The sequence below is a fragment of the Pangasianodon hypophthalmus genome, chromosome 20 (assembly GCF_027358585.1).
Source record: "Pangasianodon hypophthalmus isolate fPanHyp1 chromosome 20, fPanHyp1.pri, whole genome shotgun sequence".
Lineage (NCBI taxonomy): Eukaryota > Metazoa > Chordata > Actinopteri > Siluriformes > Pangasiidae > Pangasianodon > Pangasianodon hypophthalmus.
The window spans coordinates 5,305,023-5,324,253 of record NC_069729.1 but is presented as its reverse complement, the minus strand read 5'-3'; the positions used below and the strand labels follow the sequence as shown (position 1 = coordinate 5,324,253).

General features: G+C 39.2%; 1 protein-coding gene across 2 annotated transcripts in view; it reads right to left on the bottom strand.

Moving 5' to 3' along the window:
* The window catches only part of ptprga (protein tyrosine phosphatase receptor type Ga), a 261,551-nt gene that overhangs the window by 80,165 nt on the left and 162,155 nt on the right, over nucleotides 1-19,231 (bottom strand). For both annotated transcript variants that reach the window (XM_053226914.1, XM_026935407.3), the window contains exon 4: nucleotides 18,112-18,260. In XM_053226914.1, coding sequence (XP_053082889.1) covers nucleotides 18,112-18,260 — 149 coding nt within the window. The remainder of the gene's footprint in view (nucleotides 1-18,111; nucleotides 18,261-19,231) is intronic.

The window sequence follows — 19,231 nt, the reverse complement described above, 5'->3', positions numbered from 1 at the left end:
TGTTATCTGGATGTTTAAGCACACACAAACAACAAGGATTGTGGAAAAGGCTGAAATGCAGAGCTATACACACACACACACACACACACACACACACAAATAAAATCTATTCTAATACTGGCTAAAGCGCTTTGGCAAAGAGATCTACACATAAAACACGTCTACTCTTCCACTCTAACCCATTTCACGGTCTGTATTTAAACGTGTATGTAACAGGACCTGCCTCTCCTGTTTATAATTCTGAATACACACACCATTATAGGAGGACAACACAAACAGGCCATAGAGCTATGGAGCTGGGAAATGCAGTGTAGCTCACCAGACACTATGGATGGCTCTTTTCCAAAATGTAGTAGCCAGTCTGCTTTTCCACTAGCCAAACCCTGACGTGTGACGTGTGACTTTACCATTACAATCCAATTTTTATGTTATTGTAATGATAAGGCCATATCCGAATCCCTGCCCACCTCCATGCCAGTTTTTATTGAGCTGTAAATTATTTTTCTAATACTTAGGGCGATGCAGAGAACAGGGATGGAACAAGGATTTCAGATATAAACATAGACATGCACAGAATTTGGAGATTTGGGGGAGAGTCTGAGCACAATAAATGGTTTGAGCAATTGGTCTGTATATTATTCAGATATTTGAATATTTATTGTTCATTTCATGGTTGTTCTCTGTTGTGTGTACTAAACTGATACACTAGTTAGTGCAACAAACAAACAAACAAACAAACAAACAAACATAGATTTGTATTTTCCACTCATGCCCCCCCCCCAAACTAGATAGATAGATAGATAGATAACTAAATAACTAAATAACCACGCATACATAAATACATCAATTAAAATAAATAAAAAAACATACACAAAACATACCTTCAAAAAAGGAAAAAAATTGGGATCATACATATAAATAAAAAATACAATTTTGGATGTTTCAGAATACTAAAAAAAAAAGATGTACTGCAATAATTCCATAAATCCCATAAAAAATAATAATAAACATGGTAAAAAAATAAATATATTCAATATATTAAATATATTTACTTTTATATAAATTAAAATTTATAAAAAGAATTCATAGGGCCCATTATAAGCTAAGCTTCTATGGGTTGAGAATGGATAAACTGTACAGAAAACCTAATTTACATCTCCGTCTATGAGATCACCAAATTCTGTGCTAATTCCAAACCCTGATGCTGCTGTGAAGGCACTCTGTGATTTTCAGCTTTGTAGAGGTGTATTCATTCTCTGACAGCAGTGTGTGATGCTCAGTGAGTGAGGTTTTACAGCTGGAGGGAAACCTGCAGGTCAAAATCACCTTGTGTGCACTTGTGTTCTAAGCAACGGATGTCTCTCTATATGTGATAATAACCACGGATATAACATGTCATGCATGTGTGCTAAAGAGTTTAAACACCACACATAATGTAGAGGAGTGTGTATACGCTGTGGCCTGAGGCCTTCTTTTTTCTATTATTCACATGCATCTTGTGCAACGTTACGTGACAATAAGAGGCTCCGCTGAGTTTGAGACGCAGCGCCCAAGGAACAACACACTCAATGATCTAGAGCCTCGTCTTGATGCAATGACAATTCCGTTCACGCATCGCAGGGGCATTATAGCCCCTTATACCTACTGCGCTTTTATTTTGGCTTACAGGAGGATGGACTGACCGTAGGGGATGACATGAAAGAAATGTCTGTATACTTGGGAAAAAGAGGGCTTGAGAATTGATCCTGCTGCTTACCACAACCAGCATCCAGTGTCCCATGGCGTCAAGGTTAATGGCTAAGAAAAGAATTTCCTCTAACCGATATCTTTTGGATATAGGTGTTGAGACAAAACCCTTTAGTGACATGACAATATTAAAGCATGTACAGGAAGTGCCTGCGTAGCCTCTAATTATAACTAAACCAGCCGCTTCCTGCTCTGGGGAATGTGAGAGGACAGCAGGGATGACCGCTGCCTCTTTGTATTGCTGTATAAACATCCAGAGCTGCTGTTTCAGTCTGCTTCAGCAGCTAATTAATCTTATTTCATGCATTTACAGTGGTACAACGTTTTAGATTTACTTTTTCCATCACTGTCTTTAATGGTAAATTATTTAAGTCCAGTGCTAGCAGGAAATACATAAAGAGCTACTTTGGTTTCTTTTGGAAATAAATATGAATATTAATATTAATAAAAACCTAGCAACTACACCAACAGTGAACATGATTCCCCCTGACAGCCTTAAAAAATGTTTTATTAAGTATTTATGAAACCTCCATCCCGTGTTTGTCACACAGGTGACTTTAAAATGGCGGCAGCTCGGTGCAAACCAAGTCAACATGATCTGAGATATTTCAGCGCAGAGCGGGAAAGAGAAAGGTAATTATTGCTTGGTGTGCATAAAACATGCTGTGCTTGAGCGAGCAGGACCCGGTCTATTTGTCTCACAGGCTGTGTACCATTCAAATCAGTTCCCACTCAGTCTTGTATGTTAATTATACAGGGACTGGGAGCATTTAAATCTCATACCAGGAGACTGATGCTGCCAGTATGCTAATATGCGTATAATAGTGACCGATGGTCTTCATCTATAATAAACGAGCTGACCATTAGCTGGTCTGACTCACGGCTTAGCAGCATCAAGGTCAGACGAAGTGGCGAGATCATGATTCCAAACAGCTTTTTCAAACCAAACACTCGCGCAAAATATTTCTCACATAAATCTGTCTTGGGAGATCGATGAAAGAAGCCAATAAGTGAAGAATGGAAAAAAAGAGAGCTTCAAAAGTAATGCATGTGTGTAATTAATCATGCAGACTGGTAGGTGACATGTTAATGGATCATAGTTATAAATATACTAAAAATGCCCTCACATACACACACACACACACACACACACACACGTTTCACTGATCCATTCCTCATAGTGTTTAATTTGAGTGACAGGACACACACATTGATTTCTGACTTTATCCCTTTAAAACAACAGCTGTCACCACGAGAGAAAGAAAAGAGAGAGCAAGAGAGAGAATCGATGGCCACAGACTCGGGGGACGAGTGCCTAAAGATTTCCCATCAGTCTTTGCAGCCCTTGAACCAACACACACACACATACACATACACACACACAATCCAAACTGCCTCCTTTTAAACTGTAATAATGGATTGTCTGAACCATATATACAAACAGTACAGTGCCATGCAGATATATTGGCACCCTTCATCCAAAATCGCACATTCTTGTAGAATATTTTTACACACTGTTTTTCTAAATTTCATTAGAACTACTAATCAAATAAAAATAAAAAATGTATTTTCTTCTTCTTCTTCTTCTTCTTCCTCTTCAAAAAAGCATATTATTTCTCATTAGCTCTCATTCCTCAGAAATTCTGGTGTTGCCTTTAACCATGTCCTGTTTCCCTGGGGTATAAATATGAGGCTGCAAACATGGAAAATCCCTTTGTCATCCATTACCATGGGAAAACCACAGATCTTTCAACACAAAGCTGAGACGTGGTTTTTGACATGCACAAATCGAGTATAAAAATGGATATAAAAATGTACGTATGTGCAGTTAAACATACCATTAAGCCCAGTTAAAGCCATAATAAAATGTTTCACATGTCTGAAACAGTTGGAAATTTGACAGGATTTGCACACCGACCCCTCATACAGTTTAGAAGCAAGGAGAAGCTTGGCATATTCGGGAAAAATATGCAGAGTTGAAAAGGTGAAGGCTTCTTCAGCAATTTGTAGTATAAATTTCAAGTACACACTGGTTTTACCTCCAAATCGTCCTGTTTCTCTGGAAACTGTGTAACTGTGTATGCTGTAATCTTTTACCATATTTCCTGCAAACATACACTGCAGTTACTCCCGGAAAAAAAAATTGCAGTGCATAATACACAATGCAGAGCTTTTGCTACAGGATACAGCTAATCATTCACTTACATAACATACAGTACTGCAGCACATGTTTCTTAGACATAGTAACATTATTACACTACAAAAGAAATATTCCTTGACTGTCTATTTTATGACAATGAAATGAAACGAAACTACAATGAAACTTTTCCTACAATAATGAAAGTTGTTCATTCCTTAAAATAAAATGCAACAATTCAAAATCAAGCTGAAATACTACTGACCTGTAATTTTCATGAAACTAGGAAAAATGTTGTATGTGTTGTATGATGAAAATGAGTTGCAATCTTCTAACAAAATGTTCTGTGGTGCAAAATAAAAAGTAAATGAAAACAATAAATAAACAAAATAGCACACGCTTACACAATGTAATAAATATTTGAATAGCTTGATTATGTGCTGCGAGGTTTTTTTCCCCCCTCTGGCTACAAAACCTCTAAACAAATGAATAAACCTGATGGAATGTGTCCCAAATATATTTTATCTTATATCTATCTAAACTTGTACGCTTTATTCTATATAACCTATGTGTCAGGATTAAGACCTGTAGAACTGAATGTCTGGCTTTCAACAGACATTCAGAAATCTGCAAATGAGAAAATAATGCATTTTGTGGTTCCTGCTTTCCTCAATCCATCACACACAGTTTCATTAAAAAAAAAAATTAAATATCTGCCAGAAGCTTCTTTATGATAATGTTTCAGCAAAAGCAGTTTTTTGCTTCTGTCCCAAATCCACACCTGTGTGTCACTGCCCTGATTTTACTAACACACACACACACACACACACACACACACACTACCGCCGAGCACAGCGTGGGGTGGATGAGAAGCTTTGAAAACATTACACAGAGTTTATTGCTAACTTTGAGCCAGTGAAGGGCAGGAGGCAGGCATGCGCTCTCTGACACCTGTAATATAAATGGTAATAGCGCTGAGCTTTCTCTGAATCTCAAACAGCGCCGCTCCAGTGTTTAGTCCACAGGAGACTCGTGGGAGAAAAAAATTTGAGCTGAATCTCTTCTCCTAAAGGATGCAATGTGCACGTAATGTTTTACCAAATTGAATTCATCCTTTATTGACATCGCTCCACATCCCATAGAGAGTCGGAGCGTGCATACACACACGAACGCAAATCACACACGGGCAGTGGGCCGCTGACATTCACAAGGGCAGGGAAGAAAAACCTCATTGCCTTATTGCACGTCATCGTCACTCCCTTGTGTGCAATGAGGCTGAGCTGACCCACTGTGTGTGTGTGCGTGTGTGTCAAACAGCAGACAACTAATCAAGACAAGTGTCACGCACAAATACACACACACGCAGCGTTAGAGGTGGTGGGGAGAGGCGGCAAGTCAGGAGCGTGATGAACATTCCAGAAGCAAAACAAACAGATCATGCAGAGATCTTCTCAGAGGCGCACACACACACACACACACACACACACACACACACACACACACACAGGATGCAAATGATATGTCCAAAACTGCACCCCACTGCACACACACTGTCCGTTCTTCCATTTTCTAATCCTAAATCCTCTCTGTGCTTGCTCAAGCAAACTACACTACCCATAATCCTCAGCGTTACTGAGTCTTTATATGTGTCTGTTTGTTTATTTGGTTTGAGCTTGTGTTGCTGAGCTGTTTGCCCTGTCCATGTCTGTTTGACCTCCTGCATGTTTATGTTTTTCGATTATTTTCCTGATCCTCCCAGTTTGTTTGCGTCGAATGTTTTTAATAAAACCCCAACCTGTATTTCTGTCCTTCAGTCTGCAGTTCATACCATAGTGTAGAATATCTTAAAACCCCACAATGCACTGCAATACACTCACTCCACTCACTCCAGTTTCTGTAATAAACATGTTGCTAATTTTGATTCGTACATCACCTCAAATTGACCAGAATCAATGTCAGTGTAGAAAAAGGAATTTAACCTTTATCCGTCGGTAGTAAGTTCACCACAGATGCTATGCTGTAGATCTGCTTATGCGATGCAGCAGAGAAAACCGCATTCTACCTCATTTAACACTCATCCAATAATTAGCTAATTACCAAGGCCTTCGTGGTATGTCAGAGAGAAAAACACAAATCTCTGTAAGCCTGTATCTGTGCAGAACTGATGTTGCAGCCAGTTGAACGTAAGTCAGGTTGTAAAATTAGCGAGGTGTAGAATTTTGAGTGCACCACAGATAATTAAGTTAGGTCGTAACTAGTTGTGTGTAAAAGCGATGGTAGGTCAAAGCTTCATGGTGCAGAGTGATGTATTTCACCATCATCAGCCAATCAGAAACACAATCTGACAAACAGGAAGTGTTTAGTGTCAGTCTTTAACAGTTACGTCAACCGACATTTTAACAAAATCCAAATAGACTGTGGTTTACAGTGAAGTGGTAACTCTAATTTTACTAACAAACATAACAACAAAAGATATCGTTGGCATTTGAATAAACTGAACAACACAAGTATAACATTATGTTAACAGTAAAACATAGGGGTGTAACAATACACCTGATTCTCAGAATATTTAGAAACAAATTTTAATAAAAAAAAAATTGACTGAAAAGTCTTTTTATTTCTAAATAATAAACAAAGCAAAACAATGTGCATTTTTGACTGTATAAACCTGAATAAATCAAAAATTGTTATAAACAGAGGTGTAGTATTGTAAACAAAATGTACTACAGTTTATAAATAAATTTATAAATTCTTCCAGAAATTTGATTGAATAAACAAAGTTTCTGACCTGGGGAAAATGATCGAGTGAAACATAAAGACCTCCTTAGCAGCACCTGAGGCATCATTTTAACTGGAAACAGAGCTCCAAAGTCGGCTAAAATGCCCGGACTCTGCAGCCTATTTCTCGGGCAGTGTAGATCGCACTAGTGTGGTGATGGTGTCGTTTCAAAGCTACCGAAGAGCTATTTTTAACGGTTATAATGTGGTTGTGTAACCATTGGTCACTTCCCAAGTGAAGATGATTGCGAGTAATGGCACAGGCTATATTTTAACTCTATGGGTTGCATAAAATGGAACCTCTGGAGTTCAAACAGTGCAACTGCATTACATGCATAATTAACAGAATGCTGATTTCCACAATGTGAATCGCACATTCCCATGTGGTGCATCACCACATTTTTTGCATTGTAAAAATGTAAAACACTTTTGTGATGCACCTTGCCAATAATCTCGGTTTGATCTATGATATTTTGCGCCATCACTTAAGTGTTTGTAACTCTGACTGATATAAAAAGAGCTTATTTGTTGTTTATGATACATTTGTATGTACTGTCACCGTGTATTTCAGTGAGATGGCCACAGAAATACTTCCCATGTAAAGAAATTATTACACTCCTCAGAAAATAAATAGAAAACAAAACACATTTATAGTCAGTAAACATGACGCTTGAATAGAATTAATGAATTGTTTGGTTTTCTGGTAGATGCTCAAGTTCCAGTTTTATGACTTGTTTACGCTGAAACTAGGCTATGCTAGAACTTATGATGTACTGGTTCAGCCGGCTCCTGGACTGGATAGTAAGAAGTGAAGTTAATCATGAAAATTAATTCATCTTCCTTCTGTGTAAGTCTGTAGAGAATTTAAGAAATACTCCAGAACTCCAGAAATCCAACATATGCAAAAGCATACAAGTTCATATTCAAATCAGCATAATGACATAATGACTCATTAGTGTGTATTTTCTGTGGAATAACTACTTTATAAATGTTGATTATTACAACTGAGTCCTAAATCATCTGCTCTTCTTCCCTTGAACACAAACTGTTCTCCCCCTCCCCCCGTTGCTGTACCCTACAAATGAAAAATCAACAAAAAGACATTAGGCGCGTCACTTTTCAATTCTGCGGGTATTACTTTCTCATAAAAACATGGAAAATATTGCTTTCGAGAAAACAAAGAGGGTCGAGGCACTATCTGCAACGAGATTATTAAAAATGGTATCAAGCCAGCAAAGAACTGGGACGACATCTATTTGCCCTCTAGGCAGCACTCCGCTCTTAAAGAATGGATGTGTTTTTCAGTGCCACTGAAGACAGGCAAGGAAATATAACATTATGTTAGCAACTGCATGCCCCCTCTTCTCCAGGAAAAGCAATAATAAACAAGCGGAAATCAAATAAATAAGCAAATAAATAAAACGGGCAGCGGGCATGGCAGTCATCAGTTATCTGTGAAGGTTTAATAGAATGTCGCAGCGGAGGGAGGGAGGGAGGGAGAGAGAGAGAGAGAGAGAGAGAAAGGAAGGGAGAGCAAGAGAGACATTAAGAGACACAAACTGTGTCTCAATTCACTTATACTATGCACTAAAAGTATGTACTCTTTTTGTGAAGAGAAAAGTACATACTTTTGAGTGTGTAGCAAAAGAGTATGCAAGTACTGGGACATACTAACACTTCACGTAAAGGAAGAAAACGTTGTTGCCTAGTTACGCACACTGTCACCATAAACAAACTCCTTGGTGCGTTTCAGCTTTTCTTCATTCATTATTCCTTATAGAATTTATACTACATAATTTAATTTACCATTCCCCTGATTTCCACATTTCATTTACACTCCTCCCTCGCAAAAGGAGCTGTGGGCAATATTAGCTGAGAAGTGTCCACGGATCCACACTTCGGAAATCTACCAGAAATAACAGACCATCCGGGTACCTTTGGGATACTCATTTCAACATACTACGATTTGGGACACACTAATTCTAATCTTGAATGTTATTTAGAATGGATAGTAGGTGTAGCAAAAGAGTAAGAAGAGAGTGAGAGAGACACATGAAAGACACATAGAAAGAGTGAGAGAAAGTATATGTGTGTGTGTGTGTGTGTGAGAGAGAGAGAGAGAGAGAGAGAGAGAGGAACAGAGAGACATTAAGAGACAAAAATAAAGAGTAATAGAGAAAGAGAGAAGTATGAGAGTTAGAAAGACAGATAAAGACAGAAAGAAAGTTAGAACAATGAGAGAGAGAGAGAGAGAGAGAGACAGACAGACAGTAAGAGAAGACAGAGAGAGAGAGAAACACAGAGAGGGTGCTGAGAAAGGGACACATAGAGGGAGACAGGCAACAAAAGAGAATGATGAGAGAGGACAAGCGAGAGAGAGAGAGAGAGAGAGAGAAAGAGACAGAGAGAAACAGAGAGAGTGCTGAGAAAGAGACACATAGAGAGAGACAGGAAACAAAAGAGAATGATGAGAGAGGACAACAGAGAGAGAGAGAGACAGAGAGAGAGAGACAGAGAGAAACAGAGAGGGTGCTGAGAAAGAGACATATAGAGAGACAGGCAACAAAAGAGAATGAAGAAAAGAGAGGATGAGAGAGAGAGCGCTGAGAAAGAAACACAGAGAGACAGCCAACAAAAGTGAATGATGAAAAGAGAGGATAAGAGAAAGAGAGAAAGAGCGAGAGAGAGAGGGAGAGAGAGGATGCTGAAAAAGAGACACAGAGAGAGACAGGCAACAAAAGAGAATGATGAAGAGAGAGGATAGGAAAGAGACACAAATACAGAAGGAAACAGGGAGAGAGAGAGAGGACAGTATGTATGTGAGGGTGAGAGCCATTAAAAAAGAAACAGAGAGAGAGACAGAGTTGCTGAAAGACAGGGAAAGCGTGAGAGAGATGGACTAAGACAGAAGGAGAAGCTTCATAAGCTCAGTGACAGACAAAAGGAATGTAAAGAGAGCTGTAAGTTTGGAGGAGGAGTAAAAGCACATCTGCTCATTCAGGAGTTTCAGAACTAATTTGTTTTCAAACATTCATCCAGACTCTTCAGCTCAAAACCTGGCACCATGACATTACACTGCAGTACCATTCCTCTGCCTCTTCCTTACTCCATCACTCCATCCTTATCCCTGTGACTCTCTGTGCCTCCTCAATTCAGAAACTCCCAGCTTCAAGGAAGTGTGTGTGTGTTCTATATATTATTATAAAATATGACCTCAGAGGTCACACTTTCTACCTTCAGTAACACAATACCATATTCTCAGTAACACACACTGCAGGTGCACTATAATGTGATCTGATCAGGAAAGAGGATTAGCATAACCCACTTTCAGGCGATGAACACATCCGTGAACCTGAGCATTTCTACTCATTACAAAACATTTTGTACAAAAAGATGCGAACAAAAAGATAGCAGTGTCTGAGGTGAAGTACTAACTCAGCCAAACAGAATAAATCACACACTAACACTCACCACTAAAATGAGAAAAATAAGATAAAAAAAAGATGGTGTCAATGAAGAAAACACACCACACCAAGGAAAGAAAAGGACAGGACAGGAAAGGACAGGAAAAAGAAAAAGGAAAAGGAAAAGGAAAGAGAAAAGGGAGGGGAAGGGGAAAGGGAAAGGAAAAGAGAAAGGAAAGGAAAGGAAAAAAGAAAGGGGAAGGAGAGGGAAGGGAAGGGAAGTGAAGGGAAGGGAAGTGAAGGGAAGGGAAGGAAAAGGGGAAGGGAAGGGAAGGAAAGGGAAGTGAAGGGAAGGGAAGGAGAGGGAAGGGAAGGGAAGGGAAGGGAAGTGAAGTGAATTGAAGGGAAGGAAAAGGGCCTGTTGCTTTAAGCACATACTGTAGCTCTGGAGTAACAATACAGCAGATAAGCACATGTTCACTCACTTTACATCATCACACAGTCCTCTAAGAGAGAAAACACTACACAGGCTCCTATTTTCACTCCTCCTGTCCATAGCAGTTTAGCAGCCATCACTCCCACATCTGTTGATCCATAGCACATGCTTATTGATGGCCACCCGAAGCAGATGTGCATGAACACTATAGAGAATATTAATGCAATGTGTGTTTCCTGCACTTATTGAGCTGCGTCACCTTCTACGCCAAACTATCTTCACATCAGGTAATATTCAGCAAAGCGATTCTTATAGTGGCAAAGGCTGATGGGAAATAAAATTCAACTCATCAATGCCATCTCTTATCTCTGATACCCAGCGTGTAGGGCTGTGTGTTTGTGTCTGAGCTCCAGGGCTTCCACCGTGTGTGTTAATTTACTTTGTGCGTCTCTTATCAGAGCAGCTGGATAAAGGCCTTGGAAAAGACTTTCTCACTTGCTCTTTCTCTTTCTTCTGCTCACAGCAGCACCTGCTACGAAACTGGAGACGGAGACGTGTCCGTCATGATATTAAAGAATGCTTGACACCAAAGCACCATATCCCACAATCCACGTGTGCGCCCATGTTCCGGGTTTCTGATTGTGCGCTCAGCTGGAGATAAGACCTGGAGAGCCATCACAGGCTGAAATCAGCCGAGTGTCCCTGTCACCTTTAAGCCCCAATCAGACCACTGCTCTACTCTACCTACCAGTGTGGCTGAGTCAAAAACATCCAGGAGCAGTGCTTATGTCTATTTACTCCTAGACCTGAACGTGTACGGGTGATTTCACACCTTCATCTTCCTCAAGCACTTTTTGTGCTGATATGAAAGAAAAAAAAAGACTCATGCGACACCACACACTGTAACCATTACAACGCTCTTAGCAGTCCAAGCTAGTGCTAGCTAACTAACTTCCCTACGTTGCTACCTAGATTAGATTAATCATCTTCAGTAATAAAAATGAAATAAAGATTGGCTTAACTTTAGCTTTGGAAGCTGATAATTAAGAGAATTTTAGCTGCTTAAAAAGTAGCCAAGATGCTATTTTTAGTTATATTGCAATGTTGCGATATAAGAAAGTAAAATATTTTCAACAACATATAGTAAATATTCTTATATTCACTTACTATAGAGGACACTCTGTTCTGCATGTTTGTTTTTCTTTCTTGCCCTCTGAGCTGCAACCTGATTGGCTAGTAGGACCAAAAGAGCTTGACATCAGTGCTTTTCTGAAAAGTTTAGAAGTGCTTCACTATGACAAAAAAAAAAAAAAAAAAAAGCTGATGACACTGCTTTTTAAAAGCAGCTGCATTCCACTTCCCATAGATACAACGTTAAAACTGTGGTGGTTCAAAAAAAAAAAAAAAAAAAAAGCCAAGTGACAAAACTATGCCATGAGGTTCTGGAACTGAACGAGAGCTGCACAGTTCCTGTTCGGTTCTCTTAATTACCAGCCAGCAGGAATCATTAGGTAAAGTAACACAAGTGATGCAAACTGTGTGACTATTACGACAATCCAACACACGTCAAATCGAATGTGTGTGGATATTTTTTTACACTGTATAACTTTTTTGTAGCTTTTCTTGTAGCTTTAAATGCACAAAGTGTGACTAGAACCCTTTATACACTCTCCTGTGAAATTTTAACTCTCCATTAGATTTAGAAAAAAGCATCACTTCAGTAGAAAGCTTATATTATTCTCTAACTGTTATGAATGATTTAATAACTGCAGTGAAATTAATAAGAAATCAGTGTAGTTACAAGAAAGATGACTGTAAGGCTGCGCTCGCCAGTGGGGTTAAAAATGCTGGATGAAGCACGGTTCATGCACTTTTCTAATCAGAAAGTTATGGCCCATTATAAGTCTTTCCATATTTTTTTAAACTTCATTAACTTGGAGAAAATCTGCCAAGAAGAATGGGCAAAACATTTCTCCTGAACAACTGGTAAATAGTCAAAGAGTAATGTGTAGGGAGTGAATAATTTTTTTTTGTATTTCTTTGGAATTTTTGCTGGTCAATAATTAATACTGACTTTGAAAATTCACTGCAAGAGGATGTGAGTTTACAATAAAGATACTGACAGTAAAAATCTAATTTCAGATGTCTTTTCAATTTCAGAGGGGTTGAATACTTTTGCAAACCGCTGTATATTTGGACAGCTGTGTTAGCGAGAAAATAAAGGAAAGTCACTCAATTTAGAAGCGTACTGTTTTTGAGTCCAACATTATTAAATACTTTTTCCTACAACATTTAAGCAATTCCCAGTCTTTTCCAGGTCTATAAATGGGCGTGATTAGATTTTAGTCATTTCCAGACTTCAGATCTGTACAGTAACCCTGTCCAGGTTTGGTGAAGTTTGAGTTTGATCACTCAGCAATGTTTCATATGCAATCTGCAACCAAATAGGAAAAACACAGACTCTGGAGCAGGTTAAAATCAGCCCTGGTTCCTCCAGTACAAACAAACATGAGGTTCTGAAAAATATCCTTCTACAGAGTGTATTACAGAAACTACACTGCCAACTCCATAACCAGCCAGATGTCCTTGTGAAAAGTTAGGTTTAATCTGAAAAACTCCAAACCTCCTCTATAAGGTAACATGCTGATGATCTGGCGGTGGTGACTGTAATGTTTTCGGCCTGCACTGTGAGACTGACAGTCTGGTAATTACTCTGTCATTATTTATGTCTGTGTGACAGCATAGCAACAGCCTAATAAGCCTAATACACTGGTGTCATGCTGAGCCCTGGCATTAACCTCGGGCTGACAGCGTCAGTTTACTCACACACAGACACAAATTGCCAGGGTCAGGGATCAATACACACAACACACAACACACAAGGAGACGGCTTCTGCATTTGTTTAGCATTGAGGGCTTAGTTTTTTGTTTTTTTTTTAAATTTCTAGACGGAGTGAGTATATGTGTGTGCACGCTTGATCGCTTTTGTGTTTATGAACACATGCCAATGCACACATCTGTGTATATGCATGCCTGCGCACAGCTGTCTCCCTGTGTGCATGCATATCAGATGGAAAGTTGCACCGGGTTAAGCTTTGAACGCAGGTTGATGCCTGATGCTAACCGTGCGCAGGGCCGGAGCATGATGCGTTAAGCATATTAACCATCCATTTACAGTTAAAGCAGCAGGACCAGGCTCAGCGGGCGCACACTTAATCACACCATTCAGGAACCTTATTAGAGAACAATTACTAAATGGCAAGCCTCGTAATTCATAAATCATTCAGCCAGACGACTAAGGAAAATGAGAATGGCATTTCGCAGCAAATCTCGTGCATGGGCCAGAATGTCTCATGCGTATTCATAAGGCAGGCCGGGGACTGAGCGGGACTGCTGCTACATCCTGACGCTGACAGACGGATAATAAAATAGAACACCAATTTTTAACAGAAGAGTGGTTTTAATGCACCGCTAAGGCAATAGGAGGGTGTCTTATTATAGCGTGTGTTAAAGAGGTCCCAATTGGAGTTTAAAGGGTGGGTGATAATTGCTAAATGTAGCTGTAGTCTAGTTTAGATCAGTGTGAGACGTAAGCCTGTGGTGTGTGTAGTCTCGAGACTTTTTTCTCCTCCCTCATCCTCTCTCTATTTCTTGTTCTCCCTGTAGATTTCACCCTTTGTGGTGCCCTTTTTGTGGTGGAGCGTCCGCTAAAGTGTCACTTGATAGACATCTGTCACACCTCATCTCACTCATCTGCTCTCACTCTCTGTTTCACTCTTTTTTTTGCCACCTCCTTAGGCAGCTCTTACCATATGTGAGACAACAGGCTTGAGGGAGAGGTCGACCGATATATCTCTCTTTCTCTGGGTTTTACATCTTTCTCATAAAACATGGCAAATACCAGTCCTTATATAGATTCTGCTATTCACTTCTCCATGGGTCCCAGAATATAACCCTGCAACTCTCTGATTGACAAACAGCCATACAATTTCTCCTTTACCCACATAATCTCGCAGAAGAAAAGGACAAAAGGTAGGAGTGGAGGAACGAAAATCCACATCATCAGGCCGGAGCACCTCTACTTAGTCCGACGATGAGTGACAGAAGGCCTGTTGTTCAGGCCATGAACAGCACTCTGTGCTGTCTTTTGTCCACAGCGAGGACGACTTGGCTGGCATTAAGTGTCCACGTGAAGGACAGGAAAAGTGCCTAAGAGCGTCTTCTCTTCAATCATGATGATACACAACAGCCAGCCTTCAAACTGAAGTCAAGGGCCACTAGCTGCAGACTGGAAAAAGGCTACGGCTGAAGCTGGAGTGTCAGTCAAACTCGGAAAGGCCCTCTGGGGCTCGGTTTAATTATCTGAACTCTCTGTGTCTCACTCACAGTCTAAAACAAGTGAAAAGCTTCCAAACAAATAGTACACAATGGCTAGACAAAAAAAAAAAAAGAGATATAATGATGTCTGCAAATAAAGTCACGCAGTCTGTGAATGTGTGTCATGTTTTTCAGTCAGCACGGAAAACAACTACAACAGATATGATAACAAAAACAAAAAAATCCTCCATACTGTTACTATTACTCAATAGATGAGGATCATAAAGTCATAGACCAACACCAACATGCTGAACGTTAATGAATTATTGTCATTACCATTATCTATTATTATCATTATCTCTGCTACTACTACACGATTGTGCTGTTATGATGTCACATTTGCATTATCTGTATTATACATTATTATAATGCTTATTATTTATTTATCATATCCATTATAATGGCTGGTAATTACTGGAGTATATTTTAATGTTTTTCTATTATAGGATCAATAAAGTACTTCAATCAAAGATGATGTTACAAAGCAGAGGGAGATGAATGAAAGTGTGAGACATTTCTTAAAAATACAAATAAGCAGACAAAATAATGGTAAAAAAAAAAAAGGCAGAGGTTTAAGCATCAAGCAAATAGAGCAACACAGGGCGATCAAATACAAATACAAATACATAGTGAAAACTACAAGGAAGTAAATGAGGGTTAACAGGAAACAAGGGAGTTCAACAGCCAGGTGAGTGGCAGAGAGATAGTGTCCTGGTTGGATTGTGGATTCATGGTAGTTCATGGAAATTTTAAAATATTTCTAAATAATAATTTTAACATAAGACTTAATACATAATACTTCCAAATATATATATATATAGTAACTGTATACAGAGAACAAAATGGGATTGTTAACCAAAAATTGCAAGTCGTATAATAACTACGGCATAATTTCATAGTATATACAGTAGAGCGGGCATAAAACAATAGCATCTTTAATTTGCCCTCAATTCAATCAGTCTCATTAGCTGGAGTTTAACTGTATGCTACGCAGGTGAAGGCAACTCTTATAAGCCATCAGAGACACATCATCTGTGTGTTCAGCTGCTCTTTTATTTCATGTTTTTTTCTGGTTATTGAGGTTTTTTTTTTTTTTGTGAATATCTTATTCTCCTGCCTATCTCACATTTCTGTCTGGTTGAAGTATTCTTTCTATGTCTCTTTCCTTCGTCCGTCTTTCCTCTACTTCTTTTCTATGACTGTGCTGAATGAACCATCAAAGCTAATCTGCATTCTCCAGGCTTTGGACTACCAGCACGCATAGTGTGACAGACTTGGGTAATCGATCCCAAAGACCACAGATCTACACAGTTCAACAGACCAGAATAATCAATCAAGCAGTGCCGTGTAACTCTGCCTTTGCAACACTGCATGTTCCTGTGCCATGCAGGCGAAAATTGCAAATGAGAAAGCTTAGGGCTGTTTCAGGGGCTAATTTGTGCCTGGAAAATTGCTGCTTAATATTTAATCAAGGCTTAAATTATGGACATTTTGTACTGTAAATCAGGGAAGTCATGTGAAGTCTGAGTGAGTGTTAAGCATTAGGAGGGCCGTTCCTGCTGAGCACATTAAACTTTAGCACTGACGCTCTTCCTTAGTGACATGATTTGTGTTGGGGTGACATCATCTAAATGCCAATAAGTGGAAATTGGCACCGGAGTCATCCCCTTAGCTCATATGCTAACTGCGCACCTCCGCTGGGGGAGAGGGACGGGGGCTAATAAAAGCCAGACAATGAAACAGAATGACACCCATTCGAATTAAGAGCGAGAGCCGGCTGGGACTTGGCAGCCGTACGGGGTGGACCGCTTGCATGTTTGAAGAGGGTGATAAAAGGAGCTCTTATTGTGTGTAAAAGCTGCCAGGCTGGCACGACGATAAATCAGCCGAGAGGAGCGAGACGCATCCTCGGCTGCTGGTCAGCCCCCGGGAGAGAGTGCCTGTACATAACGCAGTGTTTAATCGATATAGGAACGCCCTCTGTACCACTCTAACACTCATCCACAGCTACTCTCACTCCCTCTTTCACATTTCTCCTTGGCTGGGATTCCTAATGCCTGTCTCCACTTACACCGTGATGACGTCTGGCTTCCAGGAGATTCTCTGTTTGTTTGTTGTGATTTGGAGTATTAGCAAAGCTCAGTAAGTTGAAATGTAAAAATTTATATAAATGCATCAGGATAAGCTGGTGGCCTTTTAAGAAAGAAAGAAGAAAAGAAAGCAGAATTGCACATCGTAGCTAAGAAACACCCAGACTCATGGGAAAATGATCCTAGTTATTAGTTTGTACATGAATATGCATTACATATATTTAGGAGATATTTCAAAGCGAAACACAAGAAATATTAGCAAACACAATTTTATTAGACATAATGAGCTAGCTTTTTTTTCATATCATTAGAAGAGGAAATTCCAATATAGAAAAATGTCTGAAAATGACGAAAATGATGATGGAGCAGAAGTGCGGAGCCTATTCTTAGTGATTGTTTCTTTTACTGCTAGATTCCAATAAATTACAATTAAATTTCAAGAGAATCCTTTTATTTCACTGATACGTGTATTGTTTCTGAGCATTAAACACTTCCAAGTTATAGGAAACACTGCTATTATAGGAAAATAATAAACGACATAATTGATAACAGTATATCCTGAAGTCTTTTATCCCTCTAATAACACAACAATTTGCCTTTTTTTTATTTATTAAAGAACATGTTGTTCTTTAATAACATGCTGTTAAATGTCCAAAAAACAATTAGCTATTAAAATAATAATAATAATAATTTTTAATATTTAATAATTATATTAATAATTAAATGTCCAAAACAATTATCACTTATGTTATAGTAGTTATAAACAACAATGGGGCAGAAAAATAAAGCTTGTTAAGTTTCCTGGGACACCACGAAACACAAAACCATCTATCCTGAAGACTTTCCTGTGTCAGAAAACTTCACCATATCAATGATTACACACTATTTTATATCCAAGTCCCTCAGTAAGCTGTGATTATAGAGAACATCATATATTAGAACAAACGCATTAATAGAGTCCTTACTATCAGAGCTTTTGCTCTGATAGAGCAGAGCTGTTACAGCTGTTAAATGAATCAACATTGTTTCTGACCAATTAGAATTGAGAATTTAACAGTGCTGTAGTATAAATATGTATGTTATATAAAAAATTTAGTGATGTGCTGTATGCAGCATCTTCTGGATGTGGAGTAAGTCTCTCACCTCAACGGGGAACCTCCTGCCGTTGATGCTGTGCTCTGAGCCATCTGAACCGTTGCTCTGGCCCCAGTGGAACTCCACCTTCTCAGCTTTAAAGCGACCCGGCAGACCCGCACCTTGCACAAAGTAGTCGTCCTTCAGCAGGATGGCCACTGATAAAGAGATAAACAAAAGAGACAGAAAGGGCTGTTAAAATGATGAAGACTCAGTTTGCTTGGCATCAGAAACAAAGAAGATGACAATTTGTGCTGAAAAACATGATGATAATTAAAGCACACTTTTAGCAGGTATTGGGGGAGATGAGAACATTATCCATGGCCTCTTTCTTCTGTTCCCACTCGCCTCAAGAGCTATATTCTAACAAAGGGGCTGTTCAGAAGAGAGATTTTAATTTGCTTACTCACATCCTTTTATTTCATACAACTCAAAATTTAAGTAAAGAAATAGGCTTTTTTTTTTCCTTTTCACAGATTAGTTTCTTACCAAAAAAAGGGACAGTGTTTTAATTAACCACCACAACCTTAAACAGACCCAGACAGTGCGCTTCTGCTTTTCCCGTTCTGATTGAATTTCAGAATCGGAGCTTTACCCTTCTCACACACAGGAGACTTCTGTCCCAATTTATCATAAGCAATCTGCTGAAATGAGTGGCCCAGCTTTGTGCATCACTGACACACGAGAGGCTCTATTAATACGACTGTGTGTGCACCTAAGGTCAGCAAACTTCACAGTTCTTCACAGTTACTGAGAAACATTGATGTGGTTATGAGAAATATCTGAGGTTTTGTGCGGCTTAAGTAGAGATATGAGACAAACAGAAACCGCAGTCGGTGAGCAAACAGAGATCTTTATGAGTTCTAGCTACACTCTATTTTAATACACAGATGAGAATGATTGAAACTTATCAAACTAGAGGATAAAAAGAGAGAAATATTACCTCCCTCTTTTTTCCACATTCATTCATTTGGAAGATTATCCAAAGTGATTTAGCGGTGAGGCAGTAACTGAGCTGAAGAGCTGAACTAGTGTTTGAATTCTACAGAAACTCATGGAGGTCGCATCAGGGGACATTATTTCAAAATGCTAGTGGTACATCATCTCTCTTCGTCTTTTATACCTGTTA